Source organism: Ursus maritimus, unplaced genomic scaffold (assembly GCF_017311325.1).
Source record: "Ursus maritimus isolate PB19 unplaced genomic scaffold, ASM1731132v1 scaffold_1, whole genome shotgun sequence".
Lineage (NCBI taxonomy): Eukaryota > Metazoa > Chordata > Mammalia > Carnivora > Ursidae > Ursus > Ursus maritimus.
The window spans coordinates 106,457,900-106,481,904 of NW_024423343.1; the positions used below are offsets into that span (position 1 = coordinate 106,457,900).

The 24,005-nt window shown below is 37.4% G+C and overlaps 1 protein-coding gene across 2 annotated transcripts in view; it reads left to right on the forward strand.

Moving 5' to 3' along the window:
* The window catches only part of UGGT1 (UDP-glucose glycoprotein glucosyltransferase 1), a 131,469-nt gene that overhangs the window by 8,813 nt on the left and 98,651 nt on the right, over positions 1–24,005 (forward strand). For both annotated transcript variants that reach the window (XM_040619470.1, XM_040619480.1), the window contains exons 3-8: positions 2,033–2,115; positions 4,567–4,697; positions 18,101–18,213; positions 21,047–21,221; positions 22,310–22,406; positions 23,574–23,652. In XM_040619470.1, the coding sequence (XP_040475404.1) occupies positions 2,033–2,115; positions 4,567–4,697; positions 18,101–18,213; positions 21,047–21,221; positions 22,310–22,406; positions 23,574–23,652 (678 nt within the window). The remainder of the gene's footprint in view (positions 1–2,032; positions 2,116–4,566; positions 4,698–18,100; positions 18,214–21,046; positions 21,222–22,309; positions 22,407–23,573; positions 23,653–24,005) is intronic.

Consider the following 24,005-nt stretch of genomic DNA (forward strand, 5'->3'; position numbering starts at 1 on the left):
TAAATCAAATAGATTTGAGTTTGCATTCCAGATTTTTCATTTGCTAACTCTGCGCCCTTAAGCAAATCAGTAATCTTTCTGAGCTGCAGTTTCTTTATTCTAAAAATGGTTATAAATCAGGGTGGCTGTGAGGATTTAAGGACATGGGTGAATATGCCAAGCATAGTGCCTGTCACGTAGTAAGCCCTCCTTAAATATTCATTTCCCTTCCCTTTCTGGTTCTTTATGGAGGGAAGACCAATTCTGATATCCAACAATAACTTTGGAAATCTAGAAAACAAGTTTGTTACCAGATTTATGCTATCTGGTGGACATTCAGGTTGTTTATGTTTTTTTTTCTTTTGTTATAGATTAAAAACTTTTTATTGTGATCTTTCAAAACATTTGAAAGTGGAGAAAATGGTACATAAAATGTGCTGTCCCTTTACCTGTCACCCAGTTTCAGCAATTATCAGCTCAACTCCAGTAACCAATAACTACCACTACCCTCCTCCCTTATCCTGCTGGAATATTTTAAAACAAAGCCTAGACATCATATAATTTCATCTGAAAGACTGTAGATGTTTTACTCAGTGGAATCAGCGTAAGAAGCTAAAAAACAATTTAAAATGAAAAGCAAACAAACTGAATTATACTGTAAACAAATGGCAGCATTCCCTTTAATATTATCTTGTTTGCTCTTACCGTCCTTGGATTAGTTCAGTGGGTCTAGTAATTAATTTTCTTAAGACTGTTTGGAACTTAGATGTCGTAAGACTTCTTTATGCAGTGGGATGATGAAGAACGTATATTTCGAGATTTCCTGTAATTATATGAAGAGCATATATTTATTTGCAGATGGCCTTTTCAGGAGGGTCTTTGCTTCAGTGAATCCTTGTTCTCACCATTACAACCTTTTAGTGTATTATCCCTCCCCCCCTTCCACAAGCTTATCTTGTGAATGCAGCTTTAATTGATTAATTTAGTGTTTATTTGCATATCATAATCTATTTTTCTTAGTATGTGTTTTCTTAGACCATAAGCTATTATAAGGTTGGTATGATGTCTGTGCTAGGTACTAGGAAGCCTAGAAAAATGCCACATTCAAGGAGGTACTAAATAACTTAATACAATATGAAAATGGGTATTTTCAGAAACCTATATTTAGAGAGGCTGTCTATTACCAGGTAATGTTTCTTATTTTTCCCATATTTCTGTGTCTAGCTGTGGAGTAGAGTGAGAGTTGTACACCCCAGTGTTGACAAGTAATGGGAAAGTCTTCCTTTGGCTAGGTAAGCTGAGATCCAGATCTGTAGTTTGCTTTAAGACAGTGAAAGATCACCACTACATTAGTATTCTGTCTCAGGAGGAGATAACCAATTTACATGAGTCATGCAATCAGTACACACATTTTCTTTTAGGGATTTTAGACTCTGGAATGTAGGGAAATTTAGAATGGTCATTATTTAGGTCCATAGAATAAAGTCAAGAAAAAATTAAGGCGGTATTAAGTTCTTAAAACTAATTTTATTAAACTAAAATTTGGTGATCTTGAAAATTTGGATTTATGGATGTTAAAAGATTACAACATGCTGCCTTTAGAGAGACCCTTAGGCAAAACATATTTTTTGTTCTTTGTGAGGTCTTTCAGAAAATAAGTGAGCAGAACTAGTACCAGAATTATCAGTTCTTAATTCTGCTTCTACTACCAATAGCATTTTCACAAGATGGGGTTTCATTAGCTTTATTTATATTGGGACTTCCCTCTTGTTACATTATTGTTCCAGGTTTCTTATGGAATACCTATTAGGCTCTTAATATGAATAAGTGAATAAGCTACTAAGCTAATTAGTTATTAATAGCCAATAAGCTAGTAAGACTTGCTTATCATTAGAATATATATTATACATGCTTGTGTATAATATATATTATAAAAGCCAAACTCTGGACATTTGGAAACTTAAAAACCTATTTTACTCTTTAGTAATGTAGCTTATATTAGAGGATTTTATTAAGTTGTTTTATTTCTGATATTTCCCCCCTTTTCTCCCAGTGAGTTTTTAGCAGAAGACAGTCAAGAGAAATTTTGGAATTTTGTAGAAGCCAGTCAAAATATTGGATCATCCGATCATCACGGTAAAATTGAAGCAAATGCTTCTTTGACTTTGGTATCTGGGAAAATATTAGAAAAAAGTAGTCTCTTTCACAGTATTTGTGGCGTGGCAATTAATGGAAAATGCTTTTATCTTTAATGACTAAAGTTGTAATGGTAGCCAGCAGAGCCAACGCAAACTGATACTCTTGAAGCAGTTTATAACTTTGGCTATAAATACTACGTTTGATTTCTTCTTTCCCCCTTTTTTTGTTCTTTTGTGTTGTTTTATTAGAAGTGCTGTGTGAATATTTTGTAGAAGTCAAATTCATTTAAAATCATTTAGTAGTAACTTAATTACCATCAGATTTGATTCCTTTTCTCTTTTGTAATGGACTAGTTACACAACTGATCTATTATCTGTTAGGTTCGTTATCATTAAGTTAGTGCCATTCAAAATGTTTCCTGTTACGCCTGCCAGCCACCCACTTCAGTGTCAAGGTAGCAGATGAATGACAATGTCAGCTATCACTTGTTTACAGTTTATGATGTGCATTCACACCTTCTAGTTCAATATAAGCTTTATAGATGTTTGTAGATGAACATTACTAGTCAAAGATGTGGACACGGGTAGCTAAAACCTTGAATGTTCCATTGACAGGCCTTGTTGAAGAGCAAATGTGTGAAAACAATGTGACTGCTGTTAATATTTAACTGAGTTGATTTTTAACTTTTTGTTTTTTATTAAAAATAATACAAATTTTAAAAGTCAAGTCTGAATTTCTTTTTTGTGATATTAGTACATAAAGGTTTGAGCAAGCATCTGTAGTTTGAGTTACATAATTTAGAGTCAACTGGAATTGTTTGCGTTAGTGAAAAAATTTTACTTTTAGTTTACAATTTTGTAAAGCAAATTTATCAAAGTGGGTTTTATAATGAAATTTGAACTCTGACATTTAAAATGAAATTTCCTCAATATAAATGATAATGTGTTTTTGGTTAAAGTTGGGGGATATGAATTCTTAGAAGTGATCATAAAGTATGTTAAATATTTTATTTGAAATATTATTCATTGTTCCACCACCCAAAGGTATTGACCATTAACATTCTGGCAACATTTTAAGTATTTCTTTCTGGTGTCTTTTTCTAACTAGAAGATGCTCATGCCATGTAGAACCTTATATATTTTGCTTTTCAAAATGTTATATTCCTTAAAAACTTTTTTTGATACATATATATGATTTAATAGTTAAGCTTATAAAAGGCTTATACAGAAAAATCTTGTTCTCTCCCTGTCCGCCTTCCTGTTTCTCCCCTGCTTTTTATAACTATTTAAATTAGTTGTGTTTAGCCTTCAGTGGTTTTTTTTTTTTTAACAACAAATACATAATATGTATTCTTATATCTCATTCTTACAGTAAAAAAGATAGCTCACTATGTACAGTTGACCCTTGAATAACATAGTTTGAACTGCATGGGCCGACTTATACTCGGATTTTTTTTCTGTGAATACACTGTAGTACTTGAATGTATTTTCTCTTTATGATTTTCTTTATAATATTTTCTTTAGCTTGCTTTATTGTAAGATTACAGTATAAAATTGCATATAACATACAAAATGTGTGTTAATTGACTTTTACGTTATCGGTATAGCTTCCTGTCACCAGTAGGATATTAGTAGTTAAGTTTTGGGCGAGTCAAAGTTATACCTGGATTTTTGACTGCATGGGGTGGTTGGTGCCCCTAAACCCTGTGTTGTTCAAGGGTCAACTGTACATTGTTTTGTACCTTGCACTTTAATAATGTATCCTGGGGATTTTTTCATGCTGGTACATGTATTTTTATTTCCCCCCCTCAGGTAGTTTGTTCCAGTTGTTGAAATACTTCTTCCCAAACTACAATTTTGTTAATACCTTTAATACTCTGTACCTCCTCATCACATTGCTCAGTTTTGTTGGGTTATTTGAGTAGGTAACAAACATATGGTAGGCACCGGGGATACAGAGATAAATACATTTTAACGTCTGCCTGTGGGGGCTCAAAAACTATTTGGGGAGAGGTAGATAGTGAATAAATAATTTAGTAAATGATGTGATAAGTGAAAGAGGTAAGCAGAGGAATATTATGGGACCAAAGAAGAGATGTATTCGGTCCAGTGAGGCATGGGGTAGGGATTGGGAGTGACTTTGCAGAGTAGGTGGTGTCATAGCTGAATTCTTCTTGTGGAGGTAGGTAGGAGTTAGTCATCCAGGTAAGTGGGACAGTTGTAGTCCAGGTAGAGGGAATAGTGTGAACAAAGGGAAGAAGAGAGGAAGAGTCCAATTACTTACTGTACTCTAGGGAATTCTAAGCATTTGACGACAGTTCACAATAGGATAGTGGTAAAATTTTGCCACACGTACCTCTGTAACACATAGCTTTATACTTTATGAACTATCTTATTTGGATATGTCTAGTTGTATATAATTATTTTGGATAATGTTCTTCTTTGACAGGTACTGATTATTCCTATTATCATGCAATATTGGAAGCTTCATTTCAGTTTCTGTCACCTCTACAGCAGAATTTGTTGAAATTTTGTCTGTCCCTTCATTCGTATTCGGCTACAATTCAAGCCTTCCAGCAGGTAAGTTCAGTGCTTAGAGATAACAGTATTTTTTAGGGATTGTATAACATGATGATTGGATATATTGCAGTTGTCCTGGCATTGTGTTACAGAGCTATAACTTTTCTGACTGAAATTTCTGAGGATTTGTTTATAAATAGAAAGCAAAGCTGACATTAAATCTTCAGATCACAGGTTTTTTTTAAGTAAAAAAACATAATTTGCACTTATTTTCTTTTAAGAAGGAAAAAAAAAGAATATCCACATAAAAACGAAACTACCAGTCTTCATTAATACAACACAGTGTAGGATGTATAGTCTTGACCGTGAATCTGATCACAGCCTGTAGATCTAAAAGCAGTTCACAGGAAATTCAGGGGATGGGAAATATGAAGCAGTGTCACAGGGGTAACAAGAAAATCTGGAATGTAGAGAGATTTGTAGTTAAATGATCTGATTTCTTCAACACATGTTATTAGGAAAGAAAGGGAAGGAAGAACTTCAAGAGAGACTTAAAATATGTGTCAACTTAATGCAATGTGTGGATCTTGTTGGATTTTGAGTTGAACAGACTCCCACTGTAAAAAAAAAAAAGGTGAGAGAATCAAAGATGAGCATACACCAATCATACATTTGATGTAAAAGAAATGTTAATTTTAAAACCACTATTTTATTATAAAATAAAGCAGTCATAGAAAACTACTCACAAGAAATATATTGTGTAATGAATTTTTGCAAAGTGAGCACTAGTAATTTTTAAAAAAAGTATTTATTTTATTTGTCAGAGAGAGAGAGGGGGAAGGAGAGAGAGCAGGAACGGGGAGCCGCTGGCAGAGGGAGAAGCAGGTTCCCCGCTGAGCAAGGAGACCGATGTGGGACTCGATCCCAGGACCCTGGGATCATGACCTGAGCCAAAGGCAGACACTTCACTGACTGAGCCACCCAGGTGCCCGAGCACTTGTAATTTTCCCCCAGGTGAAGAAGTAGAATTTAGCCAGGCCCTCAGGCAGCCCGCCCGCCCTTGTGCTCTGCTTTTCTCACAGCTACCATTCACCCTCCGAGAGAACTACTTAATCAACCTCTGTGGAAATGACTTGCTGCAATTCTTTATCATTATATTGCCTAAGAGTGCATCTCCACACAATAGTTTAGTCTTGCCAAGTTTTAAAAATTTTGATAATTTTTTTTTGGTGGGGGGGTGTTGAATTTACAGGTTCTTCTTCTATCCCTTTCTTTTCTTTGAATACATTTTTTCAGTCTGTATTTTGTTGATCACATACTCATGAGTCAGTTCAGCTTTTTCTCTGTCCTCTGTTTACTGCACATAGGCAGCTGATCCAGAGGCTCAGTGAGACTTGTGTTTCATCCTTTTGGCAAGTGTATAGGTAGTGCTGTTTCCTTAGGAGATACCTAATGTCTTTCTTCTCTTTTTGAAAGGTCAGCAGTCATTACTGCTCTGTGCTTAATCCATTAATTCTTTGGGGGTTGTAAAGTGGTAACTCTCATTCTTTTGTTGTTGTTGTTGTTCTTGGAACATGGATATAAAGAGGTACATATCCTCACCTGGTACTTTTCACATGGGGAAGGCAGAATGCATGCTTGATTCTTTCCTGCTATTTACCAGGTTTTTGAATGAGTTTGATTCACTAGCATCCTTTTACTTTAACCATTTATTGTTTCAACTCTTTTTTTTTTTATTGTGGGAAAATGTAGATAAAGTAAGATTTATTGTCTTGGCCATTAATTTAAGTGTACAGTTCAGTGGTATTCAGGACATTCTTATTGTGCAAGCATCACCACCATTCATCTTCAGAACACCTTTCATCTTGCAACACTGAAACTCTATACTCCTCAAATGATAACTTCCCGTCCCCCCTTCCCCCACCCCCTACCTGGTAACTGCCAGTCTGCTTTCTATCTCTGAGTTTGCCCATTTTATTAGATACCTCTTTTAAGTGGAATCATACAGTGTATGTCCTTTTGTGTCTGGCTTATTTCACATAGCATAATGTTTTTAAGGTTCATCCGTGTTGTAGCATGTATCAGAATTTAATTTCTTTTAATACTGAATAATATTCCAGCGGATGTATATGACACATTTGATATATTCATTCATCTGTTGATGGGTATTTGGGTTGTTTCTTCCTTTGACTGTTATGAATAATGCTGCTTGGAACATTGGTTTATGTTTGAGTCTCTGTTTTCAGTTCTTTTGGGTGTTATATAGAAGAGTATAATTCATGGATCATGTGGCAATTCTGTGTTTAACATTATGAGGAATTACCAAACTGTTTTCCATAGTAGCTGCACCATTTTACATTCCCACCGGTAATGTACCAGGATTTCACTTTTTCCACATACTTCCCAACACTTGTTATTTTCTATGTTTTTGATAACGGCTGTCCTCATGGGTAGGAAGTGGTGTCTTGTGGTTTTGATTTTCACTTCCTTAATGACCAGCGATGTGGAGCATCTTATGTGTTTATTGGCCTTCTGTGTATCTTTTTTGGAGATTTGTCCATTATTTGTTTTTACCCATTTTTCAGGTGGATTATTTGTTTTTGTTGTTGTTGTTGTAGGAGTTTTGTTTTTTTAATATACTCTGGGTTGTAATCACTTATCAGATACATACTTTTCAAATACTTTCTCATGTTCTGTGGGTTGCCTTTTCACTGTTGATAGTGTCCATTGATACACAGAATTTTTAATTTTGATGCAGTCTGTTTTATCTATATTATCTTTTGTTGCCTGTGCTTTTGGTGTCATATTTAAGAAGTCATTGCCAAATCCAGTGTCATGAAGCTTTACCCTTATGTTTTCTTCCAAGAGTTCTGTGGTTACCATATTAGCTCTCAAGTTAGGTCTTTGACCCATTTTGAATTTATTTTTGTATATAGTATAGAGTAAGAGTCCATCTTCATTCTTTTGGCTGTAGATATCTAGTCTTCCCAGCATCATTTGTTGAGAGACTGTCCTTTTTCTATTGAATGGTCTTGGCACCCTTGTTGAAAATCAGTTGAGTGTATGTATGAGGGTTTACTTCTGGGCTCTTTATTCTACTCCATTGGTTGATGTGTCTTTACTTATGAAAGTACTATACTGTTTTGATTGCTGAGCTTTGTACTAACTTCAGAAAACAACGTATGAATCTTCTACTGAGTTCTTTTGATGCAGTGCCAGTAGTCTTTGATTGCTTCCTTGTTATCTGATATGGTAAGTAGTTTCAGATTTATCTTGTATATCTCTGGCCCTAGATTTGAGATCAGCTATTTCTCTAGGAGACTCATTAAAATTTTTTGTTTGTTTATTTGTTGTTGGGAATGGTATTTTAAGAGCACAATTGTCTAGGCACTAGGGATATTCATTGCAAATGGATTTGTCATTGTTCTTAGGCCTTTTAAATGGGCAGAGGTAGGAAGTGACTACAGGTGTATCTAAAGGCAAAATATATGAAGCTATGTAAAGATGAAATACTTCATGAGTCATACTGGTATTTCCAATTCAAATTCAAGCCTACTTTGTTACATCTATAGGTCTTTTCTTCCACACTGAGAATATCAGTGCTTAAGGTTGTACGGGATGATAGAATTAGACTATCTTGTGGTTTAGTTGTTTGTTTTATCCATGTTATATAAACAGTAACCTTAATAACAGTAGTCATACTGTTTCCACAATTACATTTTCTTTCTTTCTTTCTTTCGTTCGTTCTTTCTTCCTTCCTTCCTTCCTTCCTTTCTTCCTTTTCTTTCTTTCTTTTTCCTTTTCTTTTTCTTTCTTTCTTCCTCCCTCCCTCCCTCTTTCTTTTCTTTTCTTTTCTTTTCTTTTCTTTTCTTTTCTTTTCTTTTCTTTTCCTTTCTTTCTTTCTTGAACTGAGATCAAGACCTGAGCTGAGATCAAGAGTCAGACTGACTGAGCCACACAGGTGCCCCCACAATTACATTTTCTAAAAACAGTTTGGCCTAGTGATCCCCATTATCCCTTCCCCCATTTTATTTTATTTTATTTTATTTATTTATTTTATAATGATTTTTTACTATATTATGTTAGTCACCATACAGTACATCCCTGGTTTTTGATGTAAAGTTAGATGATTCATTAGTTGCGTATAACACCCAGTGCACCATGCAATACGTGCCCTCCTTACTACCCATCACCGGCCTATCCCATTCCCCCACCCCCCTCCCCTCTGAAGCCCTCAGTTTGTTTCTCATAGTCCATAGTCTCTCATTATTGCTGCTATGAACATTGGGGTGCATATGGCCCTTCTCTTCACTACGTCTGTATCTTTGGGGTAAATACCCAGTAGTGCAATGGCTGGATCATAGGGTAGCTCAATTTTTAACTTTTTAAGGGACCTCCACACTGTTTTCCAGAGTGGCTGTACCAACTTGCATTCCCACCAACAATGTAGGAGGGATCCCCTTTCTCCACATCCTCTCCAACATTTGTTGTTTCTTGCCTTCTCTATTTTTGCCATTCTAACTAGCGTAAGGTGGTATCTCAGTGTGGTTTTGATTTGAATTTCCTTGATGGCTAATGATTTTGAACATTTTTTCATGTATCTGTTAGCCATTTGTATGTCTTCATTGGAAAAGTGTCTGTTCATATCTTCTGCCCATTTTTTGATTTGTTTATTTGTTTCTCGTGTATTGAGTTTGAGAAGTTCTTTGTAGATCTTGGATACCAGTCCTTTATCTGTAGTGTCATTTGCAAATATATTCTCCCATTCCGTGGGCTGCCTCTTAGTTTTTTTGACTGTTTCCTTGGCTGTGCAGAAGCTTTTGATCTTGATGAAGTCCCACAAGTTCATTTTACCTTTTGTTTCTCTTGCCTTTGGAGATGTGTCATGAAAAAGGTTGCTTTGGCCGATGTCGTAGAGGTTGTTGCCTATGTTCTCCTCTAGAATTTTGATGGATTCCTGTCTCACATCGAGGTCTTTCATCCATTTGGAGTTTATTTTTGTGTATGGTGTGAGATAGTGGTCAAGTTTCATTCTTTTGCATGTAGCTGTCCAATTTTCCCAGCACCATTTATTGAAGAGACTGTCTTTTTCCCACCGGATGTTTTTTCCTGCTTTATCAAATATTAGTTGCCCAAAGAGCCGAGAGTCCATTTCTGGGCGCTTCTATTCCATTGGTCTATGTGTCTGTTTTTGTGCACTTCTGTTCCATTGGTCTATGTGTCTGTTTTTGTGCCAGTACCATGCTGTCTTTGTGATCACAGCTTTGTAGTACAGCTTGAAATCCGGCATTGTGATGCCCCCAGCTTTGTTTTTCCTTTTCAACAGTTCCTTGGAGATTCGGAGTCTTTTCTGGTTCCATACAAATTTAAGGACTATTTGTTCCAGTTCTTTGAAAAACGTTCTCGGTATTTTGATCGGGATAGCATTGAAAGTGTAGATTGCTCTGGGTAGCATGGACATTGTAACTATGTTAATTCTTCCGATCCATGAGCATGGAATATCTTTCCATCTTTTTTTGTCTTCCTCAATGTCTTTTAAGAGTGATTTATAGTTTCTAGAATATAGGTCCTTTACGTCTCTGGTTAAGTTAATTCCAAGGTAACGTATGGTTTTTGGTGCTATTGTAAATGGGATGGATTCCCTAATTTCTCTTTCTTCGGTCTCGTTATTCGTGTATAGAAATGCAACTGATTTCTGAGCATTTATTTTGTATCCTGCCACGTTACTGAATTGCTCTATAACTTCTAATAGTTTGGGAGTGGCTTCTTTTGGGTTTTCCATATAGAGTATCATGTCATCTGCAAAGAGAGACATTTTGACTTCTTCTTTGCCAATTTGAATACCTTTGATCCCTTTTTGTCGTCTGATTGCTGTTGCAAGGACTTCTAGTACTATGTTGAATAATAGTGGCGAGAGTGGGCATCCTTGTCGAGTTCCTGATCTTAAGGGAAAGGCTTCCAGCTTTTCCCCATTGAGAATAATATTTGCAGTAGGCTTTTCATAGATGGCTTTTATGAGATTGAGAAATGTACCTTCTATTCCTACACTCTGAAGGGTTTTAATCAGGAAAGGATGCTGTATTTTGTCAAATGCTTTTTCGGCATCGATTGAGAGGATCATATGGTTCCTGAGTCTTTTCTTGTTGATATGATGTATCACGCTGATTGATTTGCGAATATTGAACCACGCTTGCATCCCAGGTATGAATCCCACTTGATCGTGATGGATAATCCTTTTAATGTACTGTTGGATTCTATTAGCAAGTATCTTGTTGAGGATTTTGGCGTCCATATTCATTAGGGAAATCGGTCTGTAATTCTCCTTTTTGAGGGGGTCTTTGCCTGGTTTGGGGATCAAGGTAATATTGGCCTCATAGAATGAGTTTGGTAGCTTTCCTTCTGTTTCTATTTTTTGAAATAGCTTTAGGAGAATAGGTATTATTTCTTCTTTGAATGTTTGGTAGAATTCCCCAGGAAAACCGTCCGGGCCTGGAGTTTTGTTATTTGGAAGGTTGTTTATCACTGACTCAATTTCTTCATAATTAATTGGCCTGTTTAAGGAATCAATTTCTTCCGGTTTCAATCTTGGTAGTTTATAGGTTTCCAGGAAGGATTCCATCTCTTCCAGATTGCTTAGTTTATTGGCATATAGCTGTTGATAAAAATTTCTAATAATCCTTCCAATTTCAATGGTGTTCGTCGTGACCTCTCCTTTTTCATTCATAATTTTAATAATCTGGGTCCTTTCTCTTTTCTTTTGGATAAGTCTTGCCAGTGGTCTGTCAATTTTATTGATTCTCTCAAAGAACCAGCTTCTAGTCCTGTTGATCTGCTCTACTGTACTTCTGGTTTCTGCTTGATTGATTTCAGCTCTAATTTTGGTCAACTGCTTCCTCGTGCGTGGATTAGGCCTGTCCCTCTGTTGCTGTTCCAGCTTCTTGAGGTGAGAATATAAAAACTGCATTTTAGATTTTTCTATTCTTTTGAGTGAGGCTTGGATGGCTATGTATTTCCCCCTTAGGACTGCCTTTGCAGTATCCCATAGGTTTTGGACTGTTGTATTTTCATTCTCATTGGTCTCCATAAATTGTTTAATTTGATTTTTGATTTCCTGGTTTATCGAGTCATTCCTGAGCAGGATGGTTCTTAGTCTCCAAGTGTTTGAGTTTCTTCCAAATTTTTCCTTGTGGTTGAGTTCCAATTTCAGAGCGTTGTGGTCTGAGAATATGCAGGGGATAATTTCAATCTTTTGGTATCGGTTGAGACCTGTTTTGTGTCCCAGAACATGGTCTATTCTTGAGAATGTTCCATGGGCATTAGAATAGAATGAGTATTCTTTGGTTCTGGGGTGTAGTGTTCTATATATATCTATGAGGTCCAACTCGTCGAGTATGGCATTCAAAGCCTTTGATTCTTTGCTTAGTTTTTGCCAGGGTGTTCTGTCTATTTCTGAGAGTGGAGTGTTGAGGTCCCCTACTATTAATGTATTTTTATTTATATGTCTCTTTATTCTGGTTAAGAGTTGGCTTGTGTATCTTGCTGCTCCCCTGTTGGGGGCATATATATTTATAATTGTCATATCCACTTGTTGAATACTTCCCTTAAGAATAATATAGTGCCCTTCTGCATCTCTAACTATAGTCTGTAGTTTAAAATCCAATTTATCTGATATGAGAATTGCTACCCCAGCTTTCTTTTGAGGTCCATTTGCGTGAAAGATGGTACTCCATCCCCTTACTCTCAGTCTGAATGCATCTTTGGGTTCGAAATGAGTCTCTTGTAGACAGCAAATGGATGGGTCATTTCTTTTTATCCAATCTGCAACCCTGTGGCGTTTTATGGGATGGTTCAAACCATTTACATTAAGACTGATTACTGAGAGATATGATTTTAATGTTGCCATGTTGCCAGTAAAGTCTTTGTTTGTATTGGCTGTGACTTTCTGTTCTGTATCACTCTTGGGGCCTTTTTACTTTTATAGAACCCCCCGTAATATCTCCTGTAGGGCTGGTTTCGTGGTTACAAAATTGGTTAGTGACTGGCGATTCTGAAATGTCTTTATTTCTCCATCAATTCTGAATGACAGCCTTGCTGGATAAAGGATCCTTGGCTGCATGTTTTTCTCTGAAAGAGCTTTAAATATGCTCCCCCAACCCTTTCTCTCATTCCAGGTCTGTGTAGACAGGTCTGACGTAATTCTGATGCTTTTGCCTTGGTACGTGAGAAATTTCTTTGCCCTGGCCGCTTTCAATACTGTATCCTTGCATCTAATATTTGCGAATTGCACTATGACGTGACGTGGCGTAGGTTTGTCGTGGTTGAGCTTGGGAGGGGTCCTCTCTGCCTCTTGGACACGAATGTTTGTTTCCCTTGCTAGATTAGGGAAGTTTTCAGCTACAATTTGTTCAAATATCTCTTCTAGACCTCTGTTTTTCTCCACCCCCTCGGGGATGCCGATGATTCTAACATTGGATCGTTTCATTGAGTCAGTAATCTCCCGTAACCTACATTCGTGGGCGTGGATTTTTTTAAGACCATCTTCTATTTTCATTTTTTCCTCTATTAACCCATCCTCCAATTCACTAACCCGTTCCTCTGCTTCTGCGACCCTGGCCGTCAGAGCCTCTAGTTTTGCCTGCATTTGGCTCATAGAATTTTTAATTTCTGTCAGATTCGCTCTCATTTCTGTCCTTAGGGATTCTATATTCTCAGTAACCTTTTCGTTAATAGTTTTTTCAATTCTACTCATCATTTTGACCATCGTTACTCTGAATTCCATTTCTGATAATTTGGTTACATCCATATCCATTATTTCTGTGGCAGAGGCCACAGAATCACTGTCTTTTCTTTGCTGGGGGGGGCTTCTCCTTCTTGTCATTCTGATGAAGAGAGGTTGCGGGGTTTCCAGAGCCCAAATTATTGACTGGGTCCCAGGCCGTGCCCCTTGTTTTATAGGGATCTTAGGGATGTGGGCTTCTTCTTTAAAGATTTTATTTATTTATTTATGTGGCAGCCAACCAGCGAGAGAGGGAACAGAAGCAGGGGAGTGGGAGAGGAAGAAGCAGGCTCCCAGCGGAGGAGCCCGATGAGGGACTCCTTTCCGGAACGCCGGGATCACGCCCTAAGCCGAAGGCAGGCGCTCAATGACTGCGCCACCCAGGCGCCTCGGGTTGTGGGCTTCTTGATTTTTCAGCCTGCCTTCTGTGTTCTGGGGGAGGGGCCTGCCGCGCCGATACTCAGGCAACCCTGTTTGGTTAGAGTCTCCGTGTCCCCTGCGAGGGAGGATGGGGATGGGCACTCTCTGAGCCGGTATTTCCCGGCTTTTGTTCTCTGGCGGCTTTCCCTGGCGGTTTGCTGTGCCTCTTCTGAGAGTCAGAGCAGCAGCGGCCAAATTTCAGCCTCTGTCACAGAACAGAGGGATTGCGGCCCGTTCTCCACTGATGTTCTGGCCACTTTAACTCTATTACTGTTGGTGCTGCTCAACCCTGCAGCGTCCCGGGATGTGCGCACCAACCCAGCGTCCCTGCCGTCACTTTCAGGGCCGCTGCGTCTCTGTCCTTTGTGTTTCTAATGCCGCCAGCCACCGGCCGCCCCGCACGCTCCCGGGTCTCCCGGTCTCAGTCTATGCCCCGTGAGCACACCTCGATTCCGGAGTTTTGTGAGAAGCCTGGTGGCGCGCGCACCCGGTTCAGGGTCTCAGTCTGCTGTTTCGTGGGTGCCAACCGCGAGTCCACCCGCTCCCCCGTGCAGGTGGCCCGCCAGCCGCCAGCCGCCCCGCGCGCGCTCCGGGAGCTCCCGGTCTCAGTCTGGATACCGTGAGCACACTGGGATTCTGGTGTTCCGGGAGATGCCTGGTGGCGCGCGTTCACGGCTCACCGGTTTCAGTCCGCTCTCCCGCGGGTGCCCTCTGTGAGTCCGCCCGCTCCCCCGTGCAGGTGGCTGCCGCTTCCCGGCACCCAAACGCGGCAGCTCCCTCCCCCTTCCATTTATCTTCCGATATCTGTGTACGGTTTATAGCTCCCCTCTTCGTACCTCAATACTCAGCGCTGGAGATGTTCATTTGTAGAGATCCAGATGCATCATCCTGCGTCTCAGGCTGATTCCGTGGTTATTTAGGCTGGTCTGGTACCTATCCAGCTCGACTCAGGGGACCGGCTGAAAAAGGGGTCCCCTACTCCTGCGCCATCTTAACTCCGCCTCCCTTCCCCCATTTTAAAAAATGGATATATTCTACCAAGAGCATAGGTGTTTTGTATTATACTCTCCCCCTCAACCCTCATTTAGTCTTAGTTTTATAAATAATTTATATCTTGAATGCTCACCACCAGTCCTTTTGTCACATGTCTCTCGTCACTTGGCTTTTCTGACCCTTGCTTACTGTTAGATTCCTCAAGAGGGGCTCATGGGAACAATATTTCCTCAGTTTTGCATGTTTATGTGTGTTAGATATGAAGTCCTTGCTTTTTTTTTTTTTTTTTTAAAGATTTTTATTTATTTATTTGACAGAGATAGAGACAGCCAGTGAGAGAGGGAACACAAGCAGGGGGAGTGGGAGAGGAAGAAGCAGGCTTATAGCGGAAGAGCCTGATGTGGGGCTCGATCCCATAATGCCAGGATCACGCCCTGAGCTGAAGGCAGGCGCTTAACTGCTGTGCCACCCAGGCGCCCCTGAAGTTCTTGCTTTATATCCACTTTCCTTGGCTAAAACATATTTCATTTTCTTTTAGCATAAAGTCTTCTTGTAGAAAGTTGGGTGATAATCTAATTTTCTTTCTCTTAAGGTCTCTTGGTCTTTTTCTCTAGAGGCCCTAAGGATTTTTCTGTTTTTCCTTAATATAGCTTATACTATATTCTAATGAATTATGACTGAAAAAAATTGAGGAGTGATTGTTCTGGGTCAATATTCTCAGGTATCCGGTATGTTCTTAGTAATAAAGAGTTTCAGATCATTTTTTATTTCAAGAAAGTTTTCTTAAAAATTATAGTTTGTTCCAGTCGTTTGTTTTGTAATTCATATCACCTCTCTGTATGTTGAATTTTCTTTGCCTAGCTTCATTGTCACTTTTTCTGAATTGCTTTCTCTTTATTTTTTTTTTTGATTTTTAAATACTTCCTCTTTTTCATCTTCTATTTATCTTGTCATTACTTCTCATGTTTGCTTTTGTGCCCCTTCTAGTTTAGTCTTCATTTCTACAATGATTCTTCTTTTACAAATTCTTTTCTCTTGAGTCTTTCACCTCACTTCTGAGTTTTTCAAATTTTGTCTTAGGTTCTTCTTTACGTCTAATATAATTTTCTTGATACATTTTAACTTGTTTGGAATAGTAGTTCACATTTCCATTTGTTTTTTGGCTGTGTTTTTCTGACATGGCTTTATTAGTTATGCTGTCCCATATGGTAGCCAGTAGCCATGTGTGGCTATTTAAATTTAAATGTTAGGATTAAATGAAATAAAAAAATTTAGCTCTTCAGTTGCATCAGCCAAATTTCAGGTGTTTGATGGTCACCAGTGGCAAGTGGCTACCACATTGGACAGTGCGGATGTAGTAGATTTGTGTTGTTGCTGAAATTTCTCTTATACAGTCCTCATCCATGAAAATAAGGATGTTATTCTATTCCTCCCCCCTCCCTTTTCTTAGCTTTGTGTGGGATTCGACATTGAGACTTTTCTTCTCCTTTTAATGAAATTGGTTTTCCTTATCTTTAAAAGGTTGGCATGGCTCCCTCTTCTGTTGATTTTAGGTAATGTTAAAAAATGTGGCTTAAAAAAATGGTGTTATGGATAGGCTGGTGATGGGTAGTAAGGAGGGCACCTATTGCATGGTGCACTGGGTGTTATATGCAACTAATGAATCATCGAACTTTACATCAAAAAAAATAAATTAAAAAAATGGTGTTATGGTTTTTGAGATTTCCTTTATTCCCCTCCTGCACTTGCATTGGACTTTCTCTTTAGTTGTCTCTATGCTCTTCAAGTTTTATTGCACCCTCAGCAGTTTCTCCTTACAGTGGGGCCCTGTCCTCGCAAGTACTCCTAGCTTTTGAGTTTTGAGAGTTCAGGGCAGCTAAGCTGCCCTAAGCCCTTAAATCTTTTCATGGACCTCCTTGTGCTCACCTGGTACTAGACTGAACAAATGCATTGGCCCACCATACTTTACGGTGAAAACCTGTTGGCTGTTTGGTTTTCTTGTTGGCAGGATCATCAGAATCTCTGTTATTAAACATCCCTCTGCTTCCTTCTCCATGGCATCTGATACCCACAGGTCTTATGTCATAGGGATATTTTTTCCCATTCATTTTGTCTTAGTATGATCCATTGGCTATCTAGTTGCTCTGTTTTAATGAAGGAACTTGGGAAGATTGCAAAACTATATTGCCAGTTGCCATCTATGGAGAATTTTATTACTTTTTAAGAGGTTGATAATGAGGTGTTTAAAAAAATCTCTTATCGTTTATTGAGACAAACTGAAACATTATAAATGAAATATTATTTGGGATTTGCGTCAAAATAATCTATTGGAGTGTGGCAGGAAGATGGATGAAATAAGATTGGCCATGAGTTGATAATATTGAAGCTGGATCTTGGGTACATGGGGCTTTATCATACTATTCTTTCTTTGTGTTTGTAAATTTTATAATAATTCACTAAAATGAAGAGTGTAATGAAAAGTTTTCATGTCAGTTTTTCATGGCAAGCTTTCCGTTTCTCCACCTCTGAATTCTTTCTCTTGTATTTATAGGAAAGGACATCTTAATGTATTACATAAATGACATCAGTGCACACAGCAGCACTTGTCATTATATCCTTTCTTTTCCCATGTCATTATACTGAGTCTTCTCAGTGTGCCTCTCATTGAAATTGCAGCTTGACTTGTCTCATTATGCATTGGCATTTATGCATTTCACTTTAAACAAAGTCATGTCTCATTTAGCCTTTCTCTGGAATATCTTACTATGCTTTGTAGATAATTTTACCTTCCATCTATTCCTTTTTAGATCCAGTTACTTTTTTAGATTCTATGTCATTCTTCCTACTTCAGAGAGGGGTTTCTAGTTAATTTGCATATTTATTATATGGACTTAATATACTTAATAGGGACTGTGTAGTTACACTTTGATGCTTAAAGTTGACATTTGTAAGCTTAGTTTTCTTGAAGGTATATACTGTATTCCTTGGATATCTTTTGTTATTTTCTGAGATAGAATTTTAAAGCTCTGTTTTGGGGACGATATTAACACCTACCTCTTGGGGTGATATTGAGAGGAGCTAGATGAAATAATAGGTAAGAAACAGTGACACAAAAAAACTCTTACATTCTGTCACATCATGGGGGTTCAGTAGATGTTAATTTTTGCTTTTATTGATGTTATTTCATTGCCATCTAATTACCTATTTAGAATATTCATGTCTTTACTCTTTGGTTAGAGACCATTACAAGAATGTCTTGTGTCTTAAATGGCAGATAGCAACTGATGAGCCTCCACCAGAAGAATGTAATTCATTTTTCTCCGTGCATGGAAAGAAGACCTGTGATTTTGACACCCTTGAGACTCTTCTCCTCACAGCATCTGAAAGGTAGATTGTGTGTTTCTTCATGTAAATGTCATGCATTGCGTTATGCTTTCTTTTATATTAAATCCACCATTGGATTTTTCATACGGGTTTTGTTTGTTTGTTTTTTAAAGATTTTATTTATTTATTTGACAGAGAGAGACAGCGAGAGAGGGAACACAAGCAGGGGGAGTGGGAGAGGGAGAAGCAGGCTTGCAGCTGAGCAGGGAGTCTGACGCGGGGCTCCATTCCAGGACCCTGGGATCATGTCCTGAGCTGAAGGCAGACGCTTAACGAATGAGCCATGCAGGTGCCCCTCTTATGGGTTTTGTAGTGTGTAGGGAGTGTGGATTCTGGAGCCAGACTGACTAGATTTGAATCCCAGCTCCGTTACTTAAAATAGTTTTGTAGACTTAGGCAAATTACTTAACCTTTCTTTCCCTATATCATTTCGAAATGGAGATAATAAGAGTACTTAATATTATTCTTATTATTTAGTAATGACCGTCTGAGAGATTATAAAGGCTTTGTCATTAGCTTAGTAAAGAATACCTGTGTATTAGAGCCAGTGCCTGAAGTAATGATACTAATGATAATGATTTCTCAGAGTATTATTAGTTTCAGACTAAGGAGACTATTTAAAAGATAATTGCAAGCTTAATTTGAATATTAAATTGGTAATTAATTGGCTGGCTTTTTTGCTTAAAGGTAGGTTTTCTGTGGTGGACAGTTATACCAGGTGCCTCTTGCTGTCGGGCTACGGCAGTAACTTGCATTGTACCTTCTCGCTAATGCCATTATAAATAGGGTAACAGTGTTCTCTCTGTGGTGTTGCTCTGCTGTACCAGAAGAGCGTTTTAGGCAGGGTAGTTCTTCTTTAGTAAGATTATCTGCCCAGCACTTGTTCTCTGCTCACTAAATGGCATGAGAGCCTTTTACTCAGAATGACAACCAGAAAATGGGGTGTGTGTTCCAGCTACCTCCAGGTCCAGGGATGGACGTTCGAGAAAATGGCTTGCGTGGTAAAGTGCTGTTCCCTTGGGGTAAACATAATTAATTGATTAAAAGAAAACCTCTCTAACTTGTTAAAACAATAATGTAGGCCTTCATAAAGAAAAGAGTGATGGTGTCTCTTCTTCTGAGAGATGGTTAACTATTTTTAATGGTTTGTCATATTGTTTTAGACTTTTTTCTGTGGTTAATAAATTTATACAGGTATGTAGGTTTATTTTTATAAAAGATTTCTTCCCATTAGTACATGTAGGTGTACCTCATTATTTTTAACACATGCAAAATAACTATGTAAGAATGTACCATAGTTTTTTACTGATAGTTTTTAAAATTGTTTCCTATTTTTTTGTTTTTGTTATTATGGTAAGACTATAATGAACATTCTTATTTATACGTCTTTACTTTTGATGGAATAATTTATTATAAAATAGTTTATTGTAAGAGGGAATGGCAGGTCATAAAGTCTGTGCAATAGGATCTATTAATATCTTTTTTGTTTCTTTTTTTTTTGAAAGAGAGAGCAAGCGAATGAGTTGGGAGGGACGGAGGGAGAGAGAAAACCCCAAACAGACTCCACATCCAACGTGGGGCTCAATCTCATGATCCCAAAATCATAACCTGAGTGTAAACTAAGAGTCAGACGCCCAACTGACTGATCCACCGAGGCCCCCGAGATCTGTTAGTATCTTGATGCCATTATTAGGGAATTTTTTTTTTTGAGGATGAAGTTTTAAAATTTAGGAGGAAAACTTAAATGTTAAATCGTTGAGTAGGAAGATCATAGTAGTAAAAATGATAGAGGAGAGAGATGCTGTGGTTGGCAAGTTATATGCTTGAAGTCATCCTCTCTTTTCACATAATTTGTACTTAAGTTTTCAGATAAAGGATAATCAATTTACCTGGATGGTGCAGTTGCTTAAACGTCAGACTCTTGGTTTAAGCTCAGGTCCTGATCTCAGGGTTGAGGGATTGAGCTCCATGTTAGGCACTGCGCTCAGTGTGGAGCCTGGAGATTCTCTCTTTCTCTCTCTCTCCTCCTCTCCCTTGCCTACGTTGTCTCTCTCCCCATCTCTAAAATAGATAAAAAAATCTTTAAAAAGAAAAGGATAATCTATTTACATAGTAGAAAAACTTAACTAAAATTTTAGTATTGTGAGATGTGGATATGTATCCTTTTTCTGGCTTTCATCCTTCTTTAGGAATTGGTAACAGTTATTAATCAAAGTCTGCATTTTTATAGTTGGTGTTTATAGAATGTATTTTTATTATTTTTAGTCATGAATAATTAAGACTCATATCTGACAGCATTTTTTTTTTTTTAAGATTTTATTTATTTATTTATTTGACAGAGATAGAGACAGCCGGCGAGAGAGGGAACACAAGCAGGGGGAGTGGGAGAGGAAGAAGCAGGCTCATAGCGGAGGAGCCTGATGTGGGGCTCGATCCCATAACGCCGGGATCATGCCCTGAGCCGAAGGCAGACGCTTAACTGCTGTGCCACCCAGGCGCCCCTGACAGCATTCTTATTAACTGAAAACTATTTCAGATTTTGATAGTGTTTGTATTAAGATGCTTATACTCTTTACTTATTGCTGCTGTAGTTCCATCTTGTACCATTTTTAATGTTTAAGAACTTTTTTAAGTTTAAAATTTTAAGGGGCGGGTAGGAGGATGGGTGCAATAGGTGAGGAGATTAAGGAGTGCACTTGTGATGAGCATCAGATGTTTTATGGAGGTGTTGACTCACTATATTGTGTACCTCAAACTAATATAACTCTATATGTTAACTAAATGGAATGGAAATAAAAACTGAAAAAAATTTTAAGCTTTTAATATTTATTTTCAGACCCAAACCTTTATTGTTCAAAGGAGATCACAGATACCCCTCATCTAATCCTGAAAGCCCAGTGGTGATTTTCTACTCTGAGATTGGTGATGAGGAATTTTATAATTTCCACCGCCAGCTTATATCAAAAAGCAATGCAGGCAAAATCAATTATGTATTCAGGCATTATATACTTGTAAGTATTGATTTATTTTAGAACTTCTATAAATGTTATTTTGCCCAGCATGACATAAGCACATAAACTAATAATATCCCCCCTTTATAAAGTTATTTGAACTACTTTTCATCATATCTGTTATTTGCACACAGGAGGTACTTTGCTTGCCTTTCTGAAGAAATATAAAACAACTATGCTTAAAAAATGGCTTACTAAAGTTTACATTGTATTTAAAAATGAACCATGTAAATTATATTTTCTAGATTTAATGTAATCAGCATATTGTGAAACTGATTTTTTTTTTTAGAACTGATTCTTGAATTCCATTCTTTCAGACCTTTTTTTTTCATTTTGCCGTGTTTTCATTTGATGAAAAAGGGAGGATTGCTAGATATAAAAGCAAGCGAAATTGATTTAAAATTAGGTTTTTAAAATTTTTTGTAACATTTAGCATTTAAGACATATATATGTAAACATATCAGCCTTTAAAGTTTCTGTGTCATAATAAGCTCAGTAAAATTGAGTGGTAAGTCCATACAAGTAAAATAAAATTTTTAAATGAAAATTTTTATGAACAGAAACATATTTTTTTTAATATCCGGTTTTTGGCAACTGCTCTCCTTCCGCCTGCTTTCCAGGCTTTATTGCTGTTATTGAAGATTAAAATATCTAAAGCGCCATCCTCGTTCAGGATGGTGGTAAGCCTGTGACAGTTGGTCAGCCCAAACCCTTCCTGCAGACATTTAAATTCAATTAAAAGTGAACACATAACACACATGGTCCCAACAAAATACTTCTAGGTTTGAAACCTCATCAGTTTTCAGACCTGCTATGTAGGTTCTGGAACTTCCTTTTCTCTTTGGTTTGGCTACTTTTGCCCTGTTAGCTGTCCCTTCATCTGGTTTTGCTTCTACTTGGAATTCCCATTCCCATACTTGTGGCAGGATACAAAATCTAAAGGAGGCTGGGATTCCTATGGAAGTTTAAGTATATTTTGAGTGCATAATCCTAGGTGGTGGCTATGTGACATTAACATCGTCATGTCCTGTTCACTGTGACATGTAAAGAACCAGATAGTAATGGTGGAATACTTACTCTGCTTGCAGAATCCCAGGAAGGAGCCTGTTTACCTCTCTGGCTATGGTGTGGAATTGGCAATTAAAAGCACTGAGTACAAGGCCAAGGATGATACCCAGGTGAAAGGTGAATTTATAAATTAAGACCAATGTGTTTTCTTTAAGTGAGTGAAAGGGAATTTGTTTCCTTAATGTAAAATAATAGATTTAGAAGTATGATGAACCTGTGTTTGAAATCTGGTTGTGTTACCTCTGAGTTTGGTGATATTAAGCGAATTCTGTAGGTCCTAAATTTTTCCTTTATAAGGTGCAGATAATGGTCTATGCCTCCTAAAGTATTTGTGAGGAGAAAATAAGATGTACAGGTAAAGAAGGTAGTACAATGTTTTTGCACAAAAAGTTCAGTAATTGTAGCTGTTATTATTGATGATATGTAGTTCACAGATAGCCATTGATTTGTGACCCAGTGTGAAATCTTAAAACTATTTTTTACTTAATGAACAGTTTGTGTTTTTTATTATTTTCCGCATTTGGAATAGTTTTGTTTTTTTTATGGATATAGTTCCTATTTTGCTATTCTAGAGTTTTGAATTCATTATTTCAACCACAAGGTGGTATTTTTTTTTTTAAGATTTTATTTATTTGAGAGAGAGAGAGAATGAAAAAATGAGCAGAGGGAGGGGCAGAGGGAAAAGGAGAAGCAGACTCCGTGCCGAGCAGAGAGCCTGACATGGGGCTCGATCCCAGGATCCTGGGATCATGACCTGAGCCAAAGACAGATGCTTAATTGACTTAGCCAGCCAGGCGCCCTCAATCACAAGTTTTATGTGTAGTCTCTCTATTTCTTCCTTGTGAGCTCATTTTAAAGATAAAAATGATTGGTTTGAGTAAATGGAGGATAGTCTAGTATTTCATCATTCTGTTATCAATAATTATATTTAGGATTAAGTTGCCTAATTGCAAATTCTTCAGAATTTTGATACTGAAAAATCCACTGTTCATAATTTTAAAGGTGTTACTTTTGAGCTTTTTAACATATAAAATTTTCCAAAGTGTAAGGAAAGAATCCATTTTTACTTTATCCAGAACAGAAGATACCTTGAAAAACACATTTATTCTGTTTGTTTGTTTGTTTAAAAAAAACCTGCAAAATGTTCATTGAGGTATTTAATGTTTTAAATGGTATTAAAATTTCAGGTGCTTTTGCTTTTACATTATTCAAATTTTATGAGGTAAATAACATTTTAATTTCCTTTCTAAACAATTAGACGTGTATTTGCTTGTGCTTTTATAGGAACTGAGGTAAACACCACAGTGATTGGTGAAAATGATCCCATTGATGAAGTTCAGGGATTCCTCTTTGGAAAATTAAGGTATGGCATATTATTTTGGGAAATGCCCTTACTCTCTTAAAGCTCCAGGCTTCCTCCCATTATAAGCATCATCTTTCTCATTACTGTCTGAGTTACAGATCTCTCAGTAGTTCTTTCTATACGTAATCTGATATGAAGCAATTACCACTTCACCTACTGTGTAGTTTATGATTCTCCAGGCATTTGAAGCACATTATTATTAAATGATATTAAGATGGCCTGCCTATAGCTTTAGTTGATTTCCTTTTCTGGGCCTTGAAATTGATGACATAAAGTTACATTCCAGTTTTTGATTCACATAGTAGTAACATATAATTGTTTCACTCAATTTTTTCAAGAAAATAAAAAAATAT